Source organism: Nycticebus coucang, chromosome 2 (assembly GCF_027406575.1).
Source record: "Nycticebus coucang isolate mNycCou1 chromosome 2, mNycCou1.pri, whole genome shotgun sequence".
In the NCBI taxonomy this organism is placed as follows: domain Eukaryota; kingdom Metazoa; phylum Chordata; class Mammalia; order Primates; family Lorisidae; genus Nycticebus; species Nycticebus coucang.
Window position 1 is genome coordinate 23,264,413 of NC_069781.1, and position 19,217 is coordinate 23,283,629.

Here is a 19,217-nt window from a genome sequence, read left to right on the forward strand (position 1 = left end):
TGAGACTCTGGAAAGAATGAGAGATGGTGGGGAGGGGGTTGAGTGTGGCTGTGAAGGGGAAGCACAAAGGGACCTTGCAGTGATGGTACTGTCATCTCGATTACGATGGCAGTTACATGAAGCTATGTAGGTGATAAAATTGCTACATACACACCAGTACATGAATAATTGTTGAGCTTTAAATAAACCCTGTGGATTGTTCCAATGTTACTTTTCTGGCTTTGATCTTGAAATATAGTGAGGCAAGGTGTTAACATTGGGGGAGGCTGGGTGAAAGGTCCATGGGCTCTCTCTACATAGTGCTTTGAAACTTGCTGCAAATTTGTAAATAAAGTGTCTAAAAAACCTAAATTTATCTTTATTTGAAACTTGCTCCTCTTCCTGAATTCCTTAATTTTACATCCACAAGTGTAAAAATAAGACGTATAGACACGAGCCCAGACTCATCCATATCCTTCACTCTCAACATCAAATAATAATAAAAATTAGCAACATTTATTGAGTGCTTCCTCTCTACCATTTACAACTTTCTATGGTTGGTCTAATTTATTCTTCATATCAATTCTATTATCATTTTCATTTTAAAAATAAGGAAATTGAGAATTAATGGAGTTAACAGCTAAAACCAATGTTACTAAGAAAGTAAAGAAAGAATAAGAAAGACTAAGAAAGCAGGCTTGGGCCAGGCTCAGCGGCTCACATGTGTCATCCTAGCACTCTGGGAAGCTGTGGCAGGTAGATGCTTTGACCTCAGGAGTTCAAGACCACCCTGAGCAAGAGCGAGACCCCGTCTCTACTAAAAATAGTAAAACTAGCTAGGCATGGTGGTGGGTGCCTGTGGTCCCATCTACGAGGGAGGCTGAGGCAGGAGGAACACATGAGCCCAGGTTGCTGTGACCTAGGCTGATGCCATGGCACTCTAGCCTGGGCAACAGAGTAAGACTTTGTCAGAAAGAAAGAAAGAGAGAGAGAAAGAGAGAAAGAGAAAAAGAAAAAGAAAAAGACAAGAAGCTTCCCACCCAGATATCCTAACCCTAAAGCCCATACACTGTACAATCACCAGATGCAAAACCCACCCACTCATCTAAGCCCCATGCCTCCAGTAAAGATTTTGTTATTCTTTACCCAAACCAGAAATTACTACAGGTACCTGCTGACTGACCCATCTCTTCTCCTAGACTCAAGGGAAAGTAAATGATCATACCATATATGTCTGAATGGTAAGCCACCCCAAACAGAAGGCAAGACCCCAGTTTCTTCATGAAAATATTTAAGTATTTTGGCCAATTGGAATATGTTTGCTGCTATTGGTGAAATAACCAAGCATCAATTTGCAAGGATTTGATGCCCAATATGCATTTACAATGGCATATTGTATAAACTGTATTAATTTGGAAATACCTGTATTGCTATCATCACTCTCCCACTTTCTGAAAGAATGTCATTCAAATGCTTCACACATATCCTTATGTTCACAGTTTTCCTCTAACACAAGTTTCCAGAGTATATTATCTTCATGTCTAAGTAATTTTTAAAATAGTGCTTTTCAACCCATACATAATGCTGTTCTTGAAAAGCTGATCCCAAAATAAAAGGATCCATTTGCATCATATCAAGAAAAGTAAGGATTTTAAATTTTTTGCTCTGCAATTTAATGGTTTTTCACTACTAGCTATGAATTAAAAGCATCTGGACAATGTTAAAATCTACCGATGCCTCCCCAAAAGTGCTTATAATTACTGACCTGGAGTTGGTGCTAGGAGTGGCGTTTCCAAAGTTCCTCTGGTGATTCTAATGCACAGCCTTGGGCAGACAACCACCCCTGTTGTGTAGAATTAGTGGTCCCCATAATGGAAATTAGCAGTTTTTGTTGTTGTTGTTGTTGATTCATTGAGGGTACAAGAAAGGAGGTTACACTGCTTGCATTTGTTAGGTAAAGTCCCTCTAACAATTGTGTCTTGCCCCCAAGAGGTGTGTCACACCCTGAGAGCCCACCCCCCTCCTTCCTTCCCTCTCTGTGCTCTGTTTCCCCCAGGAAATTAGTAGTTCTTGATTACACACAGGGATCCCCTGCAAAGCTTTGTAAACATACTGTTCCCCAGGACCCACCCCTCTATACAAAGATTCTAATTTATCTGACATTAGCCTCCAGGCATTCTTAGTTTTTAAAGCACTTCAAGTGAATTTCACTTGCAGCCAGAATTGAGGGCCTTTCCAGGTGAGCTTTTAAAGACTGTTTAACCCATCATCAAATATGGTAAGGTCACACCACTCTCCCACATTGCCTCAGTGACCCCCAAACCGGGCTGAATTTACTTTCTTCCTTTTCTGTTGTATTCAGTGACCTCAATAAGCATCCAAAGATAGCACTGATTTAACCTAATTTGGCTTCCCCAAATAGTCCTTGGTTGTCCTAAATAAAGGAATTCAAAGAGTGCCCCGAAAGGTAGAGATTTTGTCAGGGCTCCAAGGTAAAGCGATTTCCCTCTTTTTGGAAACATAGATTGTGAAGAAATGTCGCTTTATTTTGGCATATATTAACCCTTTCTCAGACTGTTTATTTCATCCGAGAACCATGTTAAATATTTCTCTACCTGATCTCATCTCATCCTAAAAAGTACATAAAGGATATATAGTTATTATTCTCATTTGCAAAGGGAGAATTTGGGGCATGAAGTCCATTTGCCTAAGGTCACCACCCTGTGGATGGACGGAGTCCAACCGTGGGACCCAGATCTTCTGTGCCCAGTGCTGTACTGCCCCCTGCTGGGCAGCCGTGCTCTCCCTAGAGGCTCGACGACTTGTTCCCAGATGAGCAGCCTGGTAGAGACAGCACAGCATTGTGATCTGGAGACATCCTCCCTCCTCCCTGCCTTCGAGGTCCAGTACAGTCTCCCAACCCCCATCCTCTCAACATTCCCTGGCTCCCCAGCTTTGTGACATCACAGACACCCTCCTGTCCACTCTGCAGCTGCAAGGTGAGTGAGCCAAGGTTAGACCCAAGAGCAGGAGGGGATAATCTCTCTGTGTTAGAAGGGACAATGTCTCCACCCCTCCTAGGCACCTATTCATTTTGCTACAAGAAACAATCACTGCCCCTCATTTGCCTTGACCCCACTGTTTCTCTCTGTGTGTCCCAGTCTCCCCACCTGTGCTAAACTGGCCCTACAGATCCAGAAGCTGTCCTATTTGACCCCACTTGTTCTGGCCAAAGTGCCACGGAGTCACCAAAGACCTGAAGTACACAGCCCACTGGGGACTAGCCCCCAGGGACTTTCTCTTTGGTGCCTGCTTCCCTCTAGAGGTGGGCACTGGTAGTGCAAGTAACACCCCTTTCTCAGCTTCTTCCCAACATCTTCCACAGCATCAGCATCCTTGTTTACATTTTTTTTTAATTTCAGAATATTAAGGGGTACACATTTTTTTTTGACATGGATACCCTGTATAATGTGCAAGTCAGGGCTTCTGGTGTACCCATCACCAGAACAGTGTTCGTTGTACCCAATATTTCTGGTTAAACAAGGGGAAACTCCTTGCAGGGCAGTCTCTGAAGAAAACAGGTGTATAAGGGATTGGGGAGGTGCTGACCTCACGGAATGGTGACATTTCAGAAGTAGGAATGCTTAAGACTTTTACCTGAGAAGTGTAACCAGTGACATGTGTCTTTTCAGGACAACAGTCACTGAGGCAAAGCTTCATTAATGGATTAAATGGGTTTAGCACAGGTTCCAGTGATTACCATGGTTAAGAGCAATCGGTGTTTACCTAGGGATGTGAGAGCTTTCCTTTTTGTTCTTTATCTGCCACCTTTCAGTCCTTCCTAACCCAAAGCTGGAGGAAAGACTCTCTAATATTGTCTAGATTGTCATCACTGTCGCTGACTTTCCCTGAAAACACAGTTCCATTTTTCCATTTCCAGAGATCTGGTTTTCAGCTGTATATCAGTCAGCCTGATTTCTTCTTCTTCTTTGTCTTTTAATCATCTGTTGCACCATCTGTTGGACCAGAGTCTGCACAAAAGCATTCAGCTCTCTGGACAACAGAAAGTGAATGCTGTGAGACAAGCAATAATTCGTATTAATATTAATATATGAAACAGGAGTTTTTCTAGAAAGAGGCAGAAACTTTAATGCAGGTGACAAACAGGAAAGAGGATGCTACAGATGTTAAAAAGTTTGTACTGGTAGACAGTACGTTAAATCCCTTGGCCCAGGAGAGCCTGAAAGAGGCCGTATAAACAACGATGAGGAAATTGCTGCCTCCAGAATATAGGACAGGTAAAGTGACCTTTTGTGATTTAATCAGACAGAACATGTGCTCGTGAAGATTTGTGGAGAGGCAAGTCCAAGTTTTAGCGATTTCCCTTAGACAAATCATCACCAGATCTGATTCTTCAGGTTTTTAGATGTTTGATGATAATGTGGCCAGTTGTGATTTTCTCTTTTGTCTGTGTGTTTGGTGCCACGTTGATACTTTTCATCAAATCATTACTGCTTCATGTATTTTTCCTGATCCTTTCCTTCTGAGACACATTCTGCACACACATCTATACATGTGTATTGGACTGCTGGGTAGTAACCCTAATCCTGGGGTCACTGCTGCTCTCTTGATCCTTCCTAAGTCTTTTTTCTCTCTCTCTCTCTGGTTCAGTTTGGATAATTTCTATTGAACATTGTTCAAGTTCACTGACCATTTCATCTGTTTTTGTCTAGTGTGTTGCTGGCCCCATCCAATTATTTTTCTTTCAAATATTGGCATTTCTAGAATTAGAATTTCTATTGGACTCTATTTCAGAGCTTTTGTTTCTTACTTCAATACTTTATTTCTTCATCTATTGTATCCAATTTTTTCTATTATTGGAAGTTTTGTGCAGAAGAGTATCAGTACACATTTTAACAGAACTACCCCAACTTTTGTATTAATTTTTAAGGGAGTCCAGGGTGAAAACAACAGGGAGGACAGTTAGGAGCTATGGCCAGGGTACGGCAGTAGAGAAAATGAGAAGCAAGCCACATGAGGAAGGCAGCCTGCACAGTGACCTGAGTGTCATGAGGAACACCAACCCATACCACAATAAGAGTTTCCTAAAAGGTTCTGCCACAGAAAGGGAGGTGAGAACAGGATGTATCCAAAGAGCTGGAGAGCAGACTGGCACTAAAACATGACTTACCCATTCTGAACCATCAGAACTAGAAAGACGCTCCAAGAGACATCTAGCCTAACTTCCTCTTATTACCCATGAGGAGCGTGAGACACAGAAACAAGCATGAACTTACCCAAAGCCCTACAGAAAGTCAGTGGCCAAAGCAGGTTTTAAATCTATAAGACTATGTGCTTCCTTACCATGGGAGCCGGGCCAGCTGGGATCATGTGAAGCTGGTAAGGGAAGTGGAACCACCATTGACTGAGGACTGACTTTCTACCCAGCATCACAGGGCTCACTTTTCATGTGTTTAACCTTTTACTGCTGCAAAGTAATCATGCTATTCTCATTTTCTACATGATAAAAGAGAGCATCCAAAAGAGTAAGGAATTCACCCAAGAACATGCACCTCGAAATGGGGTAGGACCCAGATCTATCTAAAACCTGAGCATGTTTATGTGCCTTTTTGCATGAGCTGGGATTTTGTGTAGATAGATCTGGGGTGTGAACACAGATAAAGGACGAGTAGCATTCTTCAACTGAAGTCTTATGTTTATTTAGGAAATAGCCCTACTCAACGAACTGGGCTCAAATTTAAGGTTGGTTGACTCAACAAGAAGACACTCCTGCAGACAAAGCTGGCAGAGTAGAGGCTCCAACTCCTTTCCATGGGTAAGAACATTTTGTAGAGAATAGTAAAAACGACGGCCTAGGCAGAAGGGTCTGGACCAGCTGGCCATGGGGAAGCTACAGAAGATTTGGGAGAGGGGGGTTGTATTAAGCCTCAAGAGGCTGACCCAGTGTACCCCGTACCATAGTCAGTTTCCAACAGGCCCCAGGCCCCCATGGTCCCCATTCCTTTGCCTCCAACACCAGCCCACCAAAGTCTGGCCTCGAAGATCTTCTGTTTATGCTGCAGAGACTGTCAGGAGTCCTCTGTCATCGACACCTGCAAAGTCCCCAACCAAACCCAAGAGCAACAGCCATCAACCCACGGTGGGTACCAGACAAGGACAGCCTGTGTGGCCTCTCTAGATCTCATTTTGTTCGTTTCTCCCCTGCTGAGATAGCCCCAGACTTCTGCATCTTTTGAGTGATAATTCCAACCTAAAGTGAGGTGGGGGTTCGATGGCCAAGTACTCAAACCAATACACAAGGGAGCTGAAAGTCTTAGATTTAAAGTGTGGTCCATGGACTAGCAATACTCACTCACTGGATTTCCAGGTAAATGTGAATGCACGGTATAGTTTGAAAAGCCCCAGACTAAAAAGCATAAAGATAGTGGTTAAGATCCCAGGCTTTGGGGCTGTACACACTACTTCAAACCTCAGCCCTGCCATAGACCTTGGGCCAGTTGCTTAACCTGTCTGAGCCTCAGTGCCCTTTCCTGTAATACATTATTACTTCTCAGGACCATTGGGAGGGTAAATGAGCCAGTAAACATAAACCCTTAGCACAGGGCTCAACACAAGGTAGCCACTCAATATATGTCAGCAAAAGGAAATTAGGTAACGATCAGACTAGGACGGACTGGGCTATAAAAAGGAAGCCTTGAAATCTCAGTGGTTTACACAATGAAAGCCTATTTCTTGCTCACGCAAAGTCTAGTACACACCAGCCACCCCTTCCTCATCTGTAGCCAGGGCATCTGGAACATCAGCCTTCCTGGGATGCCACACCAAGGCAAGAGAGCCAGAGCCGGCACCCTGGCCTGCAGTTTGTAATCATATCCTTCTTGGACAAGAGGTTTCAGCAGTGAAGATGAAGGGGTCAAAATCAGTAATTTCAGACAGAAAAAAGAAAAGAAAAGCATAACTGTCAAGATCAGGCAGAGCTGGGACTCACAGGCACACAGATGGGGACAGTGGGAGGCATGGTTGTTCAGGAGTCTGGCAGACCCCTCTGAGAGGCATGAATAAAATTCTCTTGGCATATTTTGCCAAAAATCTATAAGTGAGGGTCTTTAAAGTACTTCCCCTGGAAGCAGAGTCACAATAAATATTAAGAACCCTAAAAATGTCAATGGCTTTTCCCAAGATGATGATAATAATGATAATTACCAAGGCTCTACAACTTGCAAAGCACCGTCTAGGCACTGGAAACTCAGCTCTGTTCAGATAAAACCCCACCCTTTCAGAGTTTATATTTTATATTTTACTAGTAAAATGATGTTATTTCATCCCACAACAACTCAAAGAAGTGGACATTATTATTAAAAATGAACATACCATTTTGCAGATATGAATACAGAGGCAGAGGGGGGTTAAGCAATTTGTTCAAGGTATACAGCTGGTAAACATTAGAGCTATTTACTCTATATCACAGACCATATCTCAGACTTTGCAAAATCCTTCTAGAAACCTAGAAGTACATCAAAACAACGCCTTATGTGCAAGGATGTTCATCACAACAGTATTTATGGTAGCAGAATTTGAAGACAGAATTAACATCCATTTATTTAACATTGATTAAATAAATCTTGAATTATCCATAAAGTAGAATATTATACAGCCAAGGTTAAAAAATATTTAGTGTCATAAGAAAAATGTTTATGATATAATAATGTATATGAAAAAAAGTAAAATGCATGCAGAATATATAGGATGTGATAGACTATATAAAAATATGCCCCAGAAAAATAAAAATATGCCCCAGAGAAAGCTAGAATTGTGATGTCCACAGCATGGAGTGTTGGGGCATTTTTTCCTCCTCCATATGATTCAGTATTTCCTAACTTTTTCTATAGTGAGTACATATCACATTCATACACAGAAAAAAAAAGTTAACATTTTAAAATAAACACATATTTTGAACCTGCTTATGAAGGGAAGCCCTGAGAGGTAGGGGGAGGTAGACTCAATAATAAGGACCTCTTGCCGATGGGCACTGCTCACCTGAGCTCCCCAGTTGATCCTGTGGAATTCTCCTTGCCAGGTACGCAGCATCAGAAGGGTCAGCTGGACAGACTAAATCCCAAGAACACAAAAGGAACCTCCCACTTGCCTTCAGGACAATCCCTGATCCACCCAGAAAAGACAGCTTCCTTCAACAGCAGTGACTTTGAGGGTAAGTCCCAAATTGAGGTCCTTAGACTGACCAGGAACCCCTGGAGAAGGGGCCTGTCCTCTTGACTAGGCCACATTGATATTTATGCTTAGCTGAATGGGTTGATGAGAAAGGATCATTCCCATCCAGCAGCCAGTGTCATATTCCAAAGCACCCTGGAAGGAGCCCAGGGGTCTAAGAGCCAACCCCCTGATTCTCTCAGCTAGTATTTGCATGAGGAGGAGCATGTCTGGGAGGAAAGGACCCACAGCCATACTTTCTTCCTAAGCCCCTGTGGTGTCCTCTTAGACATATAAGGCTCATGTTTGTGTGATATCTACTTTAGCCCCTAGACAGTAAGTTCCAAGAGGGCAGGGTTCACATCAGTTTTGCTCCCTGTTGTTCCCTCAGACCCAGCCAGAGGCATGGCAAGTAAACAATGCTAGAAAATGCTTATGGATGGAGCACAGTTCAGTTGAGGGTAAAGTGCCTCTAGGCTATGGGAGGACAGATGCCCGACCCCAGAACAGTGGCGCAGCCCAGGAAGGATAATGCAGCCATGTTGCTGGGCATTGATGCTGTGCCCAGGTGGTCTCATAGCTCACATCCAACGCAAGGCACCAGGCCTAGAGACCTTTGGGTCTTCCAGCCCACTCATCCTAAGAGCTAAACCTGGGCCCTGCAAACAAAATCTCACACAAAGTCAGTTTCTATAAAATGTCAAAGTCTCTACTTGAGTTGAGGGTGGGAATCTAGGAGTCCTGCTAGCTTGCCCACTGCCCCCTCTGCCCTTGGTGCGCACACACACACACACACACACACACACACACACACATACACACACACACACACACCAGGGCTGAGGCCTGTAGAAGGGAAGGGACTTTCTATAAGTGCACTGGGGAATGACATTAGTATCAGAGCCAGGATTCACTTTCCATGTCACTGAGCTTTGCCAGACCCTCTATTGTCCTTGAAACCACCTGTGTAGTACAAGGCTAAACCTCCTGAAGAAACTCGTCCCTATCACAAAAGACTTCCAAGGCTGAGGCTGGGGTCCATCTGGACTCCTGCAGGACTCAGGAATCTGAGAAATACATTATCCTGATGGATACCAAAGACCAGGACAGTTCATACAAATCTAATTCAAAAAACTTTACTCGGAATTATTATTATTATTTTGCAGTTTTTGGCCGGGGCTGGGTTTGAACCCACCACCTCTGGCATATGGGGCTGGCGCCCTACTCCTTTGAGCCACAGGCGCTGCCCTACCCAGCATAATTTTTTCCCTTCTTCTTTCAGATCTGTATACCAAAGCTTCCCAAAGCAATTTTTACAAGAGAAACCTAAACCGCTACTCCCAGGAGCGCTGGCCATTCCAGACGTGCTTCATTGGGAGACCCTGAGGGTTCTAGCTAATGCCACCTTTGTGGCTCGCCTCGTACACACAGCGGCTGAAGACCCTCCTGGAAGAGAAGGAAGAGGAAGAGGAAGGAAGTGAGGACAGGAGTCATGAAGACTGATTCAGAAACTCCCCTAGAGGAGGAGAAGACGTCTGAGCCACCTCTGTACCCCCAGTAAGAGTCACTCCAGCTCCTGAGAAAGCCACTGTGAGAGGAACTCCCTCCCATTAAACTCCTTGGTCACATCACAAGTCTGTGTCCCTCCTTTTTTCCCCTCCCATTTACCAGGGACTGTCTTTTCCAAATAATGTCTTATCATTTTTAAATATATCACCGTGTATAAGCATAAAATTTTTTTAACCTTCTGGATAGCTTTTGAATTTCAAACTTACATTAAAGTTGCAAGAATAATTCAAACAACTCTCTTTTCCCTTTTACCCAGATTCGCTAGTTGTCTCCATTCTCTCCCATTGGTTTCATCATTTCTTTTCCCTCTCTATTTTTTCCTGAACCATGTACGAGTGTGTTGTGTGCATTATGCCCCTTTAACCCTAAACATTGCAATATGTATTTCCTAAGGAAAGTATATTCTCTTACATAGCTACAGTAAAGTTTTTAAAAGCAATAAATTCAGCATTGATACAATACTTTTCAAATGTCATCAATTGTCCCACAAATGTCTGATAGCTAATTTTTTCACCCAGTCCAGAATCTAGTCTAAGATCATGCATTGGATGTGTTGTCCTATCTCTCTAGTCCCCTGTAACCGGGAATAGTTCTGCCTTCATCATTCATGAGCTTCACACTTCTGGAGCATAAAAGCTTGCTCGTTTTATAAATGTCCTGCGATTTGGGTTGATCTGATGTTTCCTTATGGTTAAACTCGTATTTTCCACGTGGGGCAGGAACATCACAGAAGCCAGGTGGTGTCTCTGTGCACCATGTTGGGAGGCACCTGATGTAGGTGGGTCCCATTCCGAGTGATGTTAGACTCCATCACTCAGGTGAGGTGCAGTCTGCTGATGACTCTTTCCATTGCAGGTTGTTATTTTCCTGAAAATGAACATGAAATTTGGGAGTGGGGTATCCTGTTGCTCATTAAACTTTCACCCACTGAAAGTTCACCCAACAGAAGCATTTATAAGTGATTCTTGCCAGAATCAATTGTTACCATAGTGTTTGCCAAAAGGTGGTTTTTCTAACTCTACCATTCCTTGTACATTTTTTGTTTTTTGGTTTTCACCCCCTGGGTAGAGTGCCGTGGCATCCTAGCTCACAGCCATCTCAAACTTCTGGGCTCAAGCCATCCTCCCACCTCAGCCTCACCAGTACCTGGGACTATAAGCACCTGTCACTACGCTTGGCTAGCTTTTCTATTTTTAGTAGAGTCAGGGTCTGGCTCTTGCTCAGGCTGGTCCCAAATTCCTGAGCTCAAGCGATCTTCCCACCTCAGCCTCCTAGAGTGCTAGGATTACAGGTGTGAGCCACCTCACCTAGCCACCTCTAAATTTATTAATTAATCCTCTACTATAAGGAAAGGCTTTCCTTCTTCCCCTTTATTTATTCATATGTTTCTTTATACAAATTTAGATTCACGAAATGTTTCTTTTATTAAATTGACTATAATCTATTCCTAACATTTACTTTGATACTCAAAAGTCTCAGATGTGACCAGTGGGAACCAGTGATCAGAGCTCACTTCTGTGTTTTGACACGTCCTCATCATTTTTTACTTTTTGTTTTTTGGCACACAAGAAACCCAACACTCATATTTATCCTAGAATTTTAGCCCTTGAAGCAACCATTTCTTTAAGGCGCTTTGGTCCTTCTTAGGGAAGAATTGTATCTAGAAACCAAGATGTTGGCACTAGGTATGTTCACTGCTCCTGGTGTCAGTGATTTTAGGCCTCTTCAGTGAACAGAGCTAGGAAATGTACAAACACACACACACAGAGCTATACATAACTCAGTAGAACTTCCAGAGTCGACCACCTCCCTACACTGACTACCTCCTCAAGTTGACCAGACACACACCACATGTATCATCAAGACCGTAGGCCTAGTCCTCGTGTTGACACCTCCGTATGTTGACCAGCTTGTTACAGTCCCTCGGGGGGTCAAATTACAGAGGTTCTACAGTAAGTGTACATGGACACACACGCACAGAACTAGGGAGAGTAATAAAAAGCAGTAGTTCATACTGATGAATCCAACACCACAGGATTTATGCTAGTTTTCCTTCTTCACGTTTGAAATACATAGAAATTAGTTTCAGAATAGCTGCAGATCTTATTGTTTACTGACATAAGATTTATAGCCCGAGACCACCCTCAAAACTTTTTTAAGTTACTTTCTTTTTTCCCCTCCCTCATCATATTAGTGATTTGAAATAAGTTGGGTACCTTGGCTTCGGTTTGTATTTAATTTTAGGATTCCCAGCTGGGCATGGTGGCTCACGCCTATAATCCTAGCACTCTGGGAGTCCGAAGTGGGTGGATTGCCTAAGCTCACAGGTTCAAGACCAGCCTGAGCCAGAGTGAGATCTCGTGTCTAAGAAAAAAAGCCAGGCATTGTGATGAGTGCCCATAGTCCCAGCTACTTGGGAGGATGAGGCAAAAGAATCACTTAAGCCCAAGAGATGGAGGTCACTGTGAGCTGTGATGCCACAGCACTCTTATTAAAGGCAACAAAGTGAGACTCCGTCTCAAAAAAATAAATAAAATAAAATGAAGTAATTTTAGGATTCCCCTCATCTTTGTTGATTTACTTTTTCTTAGTATATAAAACATTAACCTGTTTAGAAAAAAACAATACAAAAAGTTACATGCACAGAAATGTCACTCTCCCACTAACCCTTCCACCATGTTCTCACACACAATGGTTTCTGGTTTATTCTTCCTGTTTCGCTTTACAAAAATAAACAAATACATAAATAGTTTTTATTTCCCCTTCTTTCTTACACAAGAGGTAGCCTACCATCGAAACTACTTTCTACTTTGTCTGAATTCACAGAGATCTTCATTCTTTTCATGCATTGCTTAGTTCCGCACTGTGAGACTGGGCCATAGTTTATTCAACCACTCTCCTATTCGTGGGCATTTAGATTTTCAGTATTTTGCAATTAACAGATAAGGCTATAATGAATAACCCTGTGTACACATATTTTGTGTTTGGATAGTGTCCCTTTAGCTTTAATTCCTAAACATGAACTTTTGAGCAAAACAGGAAAAAACATATGTAGCTCTTTGCTAGACGTTGCCAAATTTTCTTCTATAAGAGTTCTTCATGATATCTGAGAGTTCCTGTTTCCCCACGCAGTCAGCAACTTTTTAACTTCTGCCAATCTGATAGGTGAGAAATGGTAGATAATTTTGGTTTTAACTTATATCTGCTACCATGTTTAAAAATTAGTATCTTTCCATATGTTTAAGGGCCGTTTTATGTGATTATGAATTATCTGTTCATGTATTCTACTGATTATTATTGTTTTCCCCTTAATTTGTGATTATTCTTTATATATTAAGAATAGCAGCTCCTCAAAGTCAAATATATTAATCTTCTATTATATCTGGAATTAGAGTTATCATTTGAACCCCTTTCCCCAAAGTTTATAGAGGAATGCACCCATATTTCCTTCTTTGTTTGCATGGAACTATTTTTTTTTATATCTATACCATTCTTTTTAGCATTTATTACTAGTATTTAGGAAGTATGGATCTAACTTTACCCTTTTTCCAAATGATTATATAGCCATTCTAGCACATTTATTAAAAAGAATATCTTTGGGCCAACCATTGGAGATGTCACTTTTATTATCACATACCAGATTTTCACATGTATTTATTTGAGTAACTTTCTGAACTTTCTATTCTATTCCACTGGTGATTCTGTTCATTTACTAGTACCATCTTGCATTTTTTAATGAAAATACTAGTATCAATTTGTCTATGTCCTTAAAAAATTTTGATGGTATTTTCATTGTGATTGTGCTAAATTTATAAATTAACTTAGGGAACGTTTTAAATTAGAAAGATCTAACACAACTATGATGCTGATTCTTCCTAGCTACAAACCAATAGCATTTCATTTATTCTACTTTTTTGTCCTTTGGGGCAATTTTAAAATATCCTTCATATTAATTTTGTAACTTTCTTATTAAGTGTCTTCCTATTTTATCTTTTTTGTTGCCATTTTAAATGGAGTTTTATCTGTCATTATTGCTTATGTATAACACTGTTGAGTCTAGCATGTTCATTTTATCCCTTGCTTCCATTCTGAATTCTTTTGTTTGCGTTAGTTTTGTCTTTGATTTCCTATGGTTTATCAGTAATACTACTTACTATATCATCTGCAAGTAGAATTACTTTAGCTTTTGCTCTGTTTGATTTTTATGTCTCTAACGGATTTATCTAATTGCAATGAGATTAATGCCATCAGTACAACAGTACAATGTTAAATAGTGAAGAAGGTGACGTCTGTGCTTCATTCTCGATTTTAAAGGAAGTAGCTCTAGTGTTTGTGCACTAAGTTAAAAGTTAGATTTAGGACAGGACAAAGTTGCAGGGGGAGACATTATTTTATCATGTTAATAAAATATGCATCAATTTCCTCTTCTTATTTTTTTCTAGCATCTATAAGAGAAAAAAAACATACCGTTTCCCTCCTCATACTGACGAGGGGAAATAAATTCCACCAATAAATTCTACCTGATCATTATGCATTATCTTCATAATATGAGGTTGGATTCTGTTCACTGATATTTAGCATTTTTTGTATCAATATTGATAGGTGATATTACTTATAATTTTCTTTTTGGTATTGTCCCCATCATATGCAATCATTATATACCAGCCCCACAAAAAGAATTTGGAGGTTGTATTTTATATGCTCTAGAATAGTTTATGTAGTAGTTTAGCTATCCAGTCTTTAAAAGCTTGGTAGAATTCCCCTGTAAAAATAGCTGGGCCTGTTGCCTATTTGAGGACAGTTTCTTAATAAATTGCTGTTTCTTCTACGTAAGTTGATAGTGTTCTATCTTTAATGCAGTCAATTTGATAAACTGCATTTTCCCAAGAAATTACCCATTCAGTATAGTTTTTCAAATGTATTTGTGTAAAGGTGCATAAAGGGTTCTCAAGACTTTTCAAGTTTCTTTTGTTTCAATTGTTAGTCTTCCCTTATCCTTTCCAATCTTTTTAGCAGGCCCAGGCTGGGTTCAAACTCACCACTCATGCTGCACAGGGCTGGCCCTCTACCCACCAAGCTACAGGCACTCCACCGATCCTTCCCACTGTCATATACTTATGCTTTCTCTCTCCTTTCCTTGATTAAGCTAGGCAGTATTTCTATTGTATTCATTTTTTTAAGAAAATATTTTGATTTATTAATTATATCTACTGCTTTTCGTTACTCTAGCAATTTGTTTTTAATCTCTTTTTTTTTTTTTGGTTATTTCGTTGTTCTTTTTCTAGCTTTCTGAAGTAGTAATTTAGTTCACTCTCTTATTTTCTTCATACAAATATCTAACGATTGTATAGTAGGCAGCAGAATAATGCTCCCCTCCCCCAAAAAATAATGTTTTCACCCTCTTCCTGGGAACACATTACTTTATATTGGAAAAGGAAATTAAGGTTGTAGATACAATTAAGGATTTTACTCAGTAACCATACTTGTGATAGGAGATCATCACCAACTATCTAGGCGGGGCCTCTATAATCACAGGGGGGAGAATCTGCCCCCTAGCTGTTGGGTAGGTTTCTGCCACCATAACAGAGGCCAGGACAGGAGGGGAGGTCGTCACAGCAGGCCATGTCCCAAACATTCCCTCCCTAGTGGAGAAGGAGCTAAATTGTACAAGCCACTTGTAAAGCAATTTGACAGTATCAGCCCTGACCCTTTAACGTCTCTTGGCCTCTAAAACATCTTCACTCCGCCATTTACTAGTTGGGTCACCTTGGCCAAGATACCTAATAAATTCCATGCCTCGGTTTTCTCATCTGTAAATGGACACAGTAATGGCCTTGACCTGTGGCAGAGTGGAATGGTAGCCCCAATTCTTTACCCTTCTTGGCCATATCCTTTTGGATGAAGTATACACCCTCCCTCCTCCTTTCCCTCAGGCTCTGCCATGTGACTTGTTTGGCCAATGGAAACTTAGCAGATGGGACACTCCCAGAGGCTTAGATATGTGTTGTCAAAGTGGGGTTTGCTGTGTCTTGCCTCTAGCACACCCGTGAAAAGAACATGCCTGGCCAGCCTCCCGATCTAAAAGGATAAGAGGCAAGGCAGAACCACTCCCGCAGACCTGAGAGGCACAGGAGACCGCACAGGACTGTGGATAAAGAACCGTCTTTCTTCCTCCCTGCCTCTGTGGTCCAATACAGCCCTCCCATCCCCTCTCCCCTCAACATTCCCTGGCTCCCCAGCTCTGTGACATCACAGACACCCTGCTGTCCACTCTGTACCTGCAGGTGAGTGGGGCAAGGCTAGAGCTAAGAGCAGGAGGGATAATTTCTGTGTCAGAAGAGACAATGTCTCCACCCCTCCTAGACACCTATTCATTTTGCTACCAAAAGCAATTCACTACCTCTTGGTTGCCTTGACCCCATTGTTTCCTCTGCATCCAAGTCTCCCCACCTGTGCAGAACTGCCCCTACAGACCCAGAAGCCATCCTGTTTGGCCTCACTGATCTTTCTTGTTCTGGCCAAAGCACCATGGGGTCACTAGATGCCTGAAGTTCACAGCCCACTGGGGATAACCCAAGGACCCTTCTCTTGGGCTCCTGCTTCCCTGTAGAGAACACTGGTGGTGCAAGAAACACCACACCCAACCTGGGCACAGCCAGCATCTCTCTTACATCACAGGCCTTTGTGTTATTAAGCCCTTACTGTGTGCTGGATACCATACCAAGCACTTGACATCTTTATGTCACCCAATCCTCACAATGACGTCCTTGGGTAGGTTTTACCATCCCCATTGTACCAATTGGGAAACTGAGGTCAAGGAGGTTCAATTGCTCTAAATTACACAGCAAGGTGCAGGAATTAGGATCCCAAGTCCCATTAAGTAAAGAAAATAACAAGTGTGCTCTGAACCGTTGCTCTGCTCTGCTGAGCTTCAGAAGGGCCTTTCCATTTACAAAACCATCAACTCTCAGAAGACAGGGTGATTCTGAACATTGCACTCTGGAATTGTGTAGACAGCACAGGCTCTTGCTTCAGACTAAACTACACTAAAATCCCAGCTGTTCCTCTTGCAGCTGCAATACCTTAGCCTTTCACCTCACCTTCCTAAGGCTCAAGTCCCTCCATCTGGAAATGGGACAAAGTCCTGGCTTATAGAGCAGAGATGAAAATGTGCCCTTATGGATGTCAGAAGACCCACCCCAGATGCTCGGTGAATGTCAGTGTTCTTGACTGGTGGCTGTTTTTCTTCCCATTGACTTCTAAGATTGAAGTCACAGAGGAGAATAAGGAAGTCCTGAATGATGACATTTCTATCCATTTCTACGAGCAGAGAGTAAAAAGGTCTGTTTGTGGAAGGAAAAATGAGGCATACGATTGAGGATATTGTCCAATAGAGAAGGCTCAGGTATTTATGCAACCAGCACAGAGAGCACGCCTACTCGGTTCATAGCCCTGTGCTCTGTGCTGGCACCTGGAGGTGGCCTGGATCCATCCCTACTGCCTTGGGAGCAAGTATCTGTCACTCTTGTTCTCTGAAATAGTTCCACCACCTCACAGAGTGCCTGGCCTCAATTTTTTAAAAAAGCAGAGATTTTTTTTTTTTTAATGTAGGCAAATGAACAGGCAGTAAAAATGCACTCCATTCAACAAATCTTTACTGAGCACCTGCTATGGATTAGGCAAATACAGCAAAGACGGTAAGGACCAGGGAAGGCCAGGGAATGAGAGAAACACAAAGGAGAAGAGATGGCCTCCCAAAGGAGGTAACACCTGAGCTGTCTTCAAGTGCAATAGGGGAAGGAGAGAGGGGAGAATGTGCAGATGGTAGGCACAGCATGTGCAAAGGCACTGGGGCAGCACCAGCAGAGCCAGTCTAGAGCGCTACCAGCAACTCTGGTGGCCAAGAAGGAGGATGAAGGAGGCTGGCAAAGTCTCCAGGGCAAGTTCCAACAGCAGAACAGGGGAGCCACTGAAGGTTTGAAGGAGAGGAGCGATTTGATGAGATTTGTGCTGGGGACAGAAGTGGGTGCAGGTGCGCCAGAGACACCAGTGGTCAGGATCCAAAAGTGAAAGGGGCTGGAAACAAGGGCAGCAGGGATGCTGGGCAGCCGACAATGGAGGAGATGTTCATGGGGTAGAATCAAAAGACCTTGATGAACAATTGAGTGTGAGCAGAGGGGGAGCAGGAGAAAGAGGTTCTTCATTTCAAGCTGTAGACACAAAGTGAACTGCAGAACCTGCCCCAAAATAGAGAACATGGGAAGAGAAGCAGGTTGGGGTGAGAGGGTGGGGAAGAGAGACGGCCCCACCAGCAGGTGGCCAAAAGCAACTGCACAAGGCATCCATAAAGCCATCATTCAACTTGGTAGGTGGGTGACGTAGCCACTGTCCCACTAGTTGTGACATTCCTTGGTGTTCCCTCGTGACAGTACCCGCTCGTACCCGGGAACAAAATGGGATAAATACAGCTTCCTCCAACCCTGACACAAATGCCTGTTAACCACCTACCCTGCACCCTGCACTGGGGGCCCAGCAGTGAACAGAGAAGACTCCCTGCCTTCCTGGGGTTACTAACAGGAAGAGAGGCCGTGCAAATAAATAAATTGTAGGCTATGTCACAACGCAACAAAGCTGGGAGAAGAAGGAGTGGAGAGGGGTCCAAGTCCTGGGAGAGTGAGGGGCTTAAACAGTGAAGGCAACTAGAGAAAATTAAATAGGGTGAACATGCCAGAGAAGGCCTCCCTGAAAAAGACGGTCTTGGCTTGAAGGAAGGGAGCGAATGGATCCCTGGGGGAGGAACATTCCAGAGAGAAGGTGGGGCAAATGCAAGGAGAGTGTGGCTGGGTGGGGGACGCTGGAATGGCCTGAGGGCAGGGAGCAGGAGCTAGCGCGGCAGAAGGGGGCAGAGGGAATGGTTAGGTCGGGGATTTTGTCAAGTGAGGTCCAGGGAGGGACTCTGGCTTTTATTCTGTATGATACGGGAAGCATGGAGAGGTTCTGGGCAGAGGTGTGCCGTGATGTGCGTGGTAAGAGGACTCAGCTGTGCTGACGCTCATGCAGCAGGGAGGGCAGCTGGGAGCCACTGTAATAATCCAGGTGGGAGATGACGGTGGCTGGGACCGGGGAGTAGCCCAGGACGGGTGGGAAGCCAGAACCTAGGGATGAGACGAGGCCATGAACTCAGTGTACTGTGTGTGATGCATGACCACAATGACAGAAATCATCAGAGTGGGGCTTTGGCTACAGAGAAAGGGTGGCAAGAGCAGGAGATGGCAGAGCCTAGAAGAAGAAAGGATCCCGAGAGTAAGGACTTCCAGCGTCAGGTCGTCAGAGCTGGACAGATCCTTGGCCACAAGATGCGGCCCACCATCCATCTCTCTTTACACAGGCCTGGGCTGGCCCAAAGCCACACAGCAAGTCAGTGCCGAGTCTGCCAGAGC

The 19,217-nt window shown here is 43.1% G+C and overlaps 1 protein-coding gene across 1 annotated transcript; it reads left to right on the forward strand.

Moving 5' to 3' along the window:
• The first annotated feature begins 5,988 nt into the window (after nucleotides 1-5,988).
• On the forward strand, nucleotides 5,989-9,594 carry TEX48 (testis expressed 48). The gene is made up of 3 exons (XM_053605707.1): nucleotides 5,989-6,139; nucleotides 7,988-8,266; nucleotides 9,491-9,594. The coding sequence occupies exons 1-3, from the start codon at nucleotides 5,989-5,991 to the stop codon at nucleotides 9,592-9,594; spliced, it is 534 nt and encodes a 177-aa protein (XP_053461682.1).
• The last annotated feature ends 9,623 nt before the right edge of the window (nucleotides 9,595-19,217 follow it).

Excerpts from the sequence above, each read along its gene's own strand:
- TEX48 (XM_053605707.1), top strand. The coding sequence starts at position 5,989 with ATGGTCCCCATTCCTTTGCCTCCAACACCAGCCCACCAAAGTCTGGCC. Across the intron at positions 6,140-7,987 it reads GCAACAGCCATCAACCCACG|GGGGAGGTAGACTCAATAAT; the intron begins GTGGGTACCAGA and ends CCTGAGAGGTAG. Across the intron at positions 8,267-9,490 it reads CCCCTGGAGAAGGGGCCTGT|ATCTGTATACCAAAGCTTCC; the intron begins CCTCTTGACTAG and ends TTCTTCTTTCAG.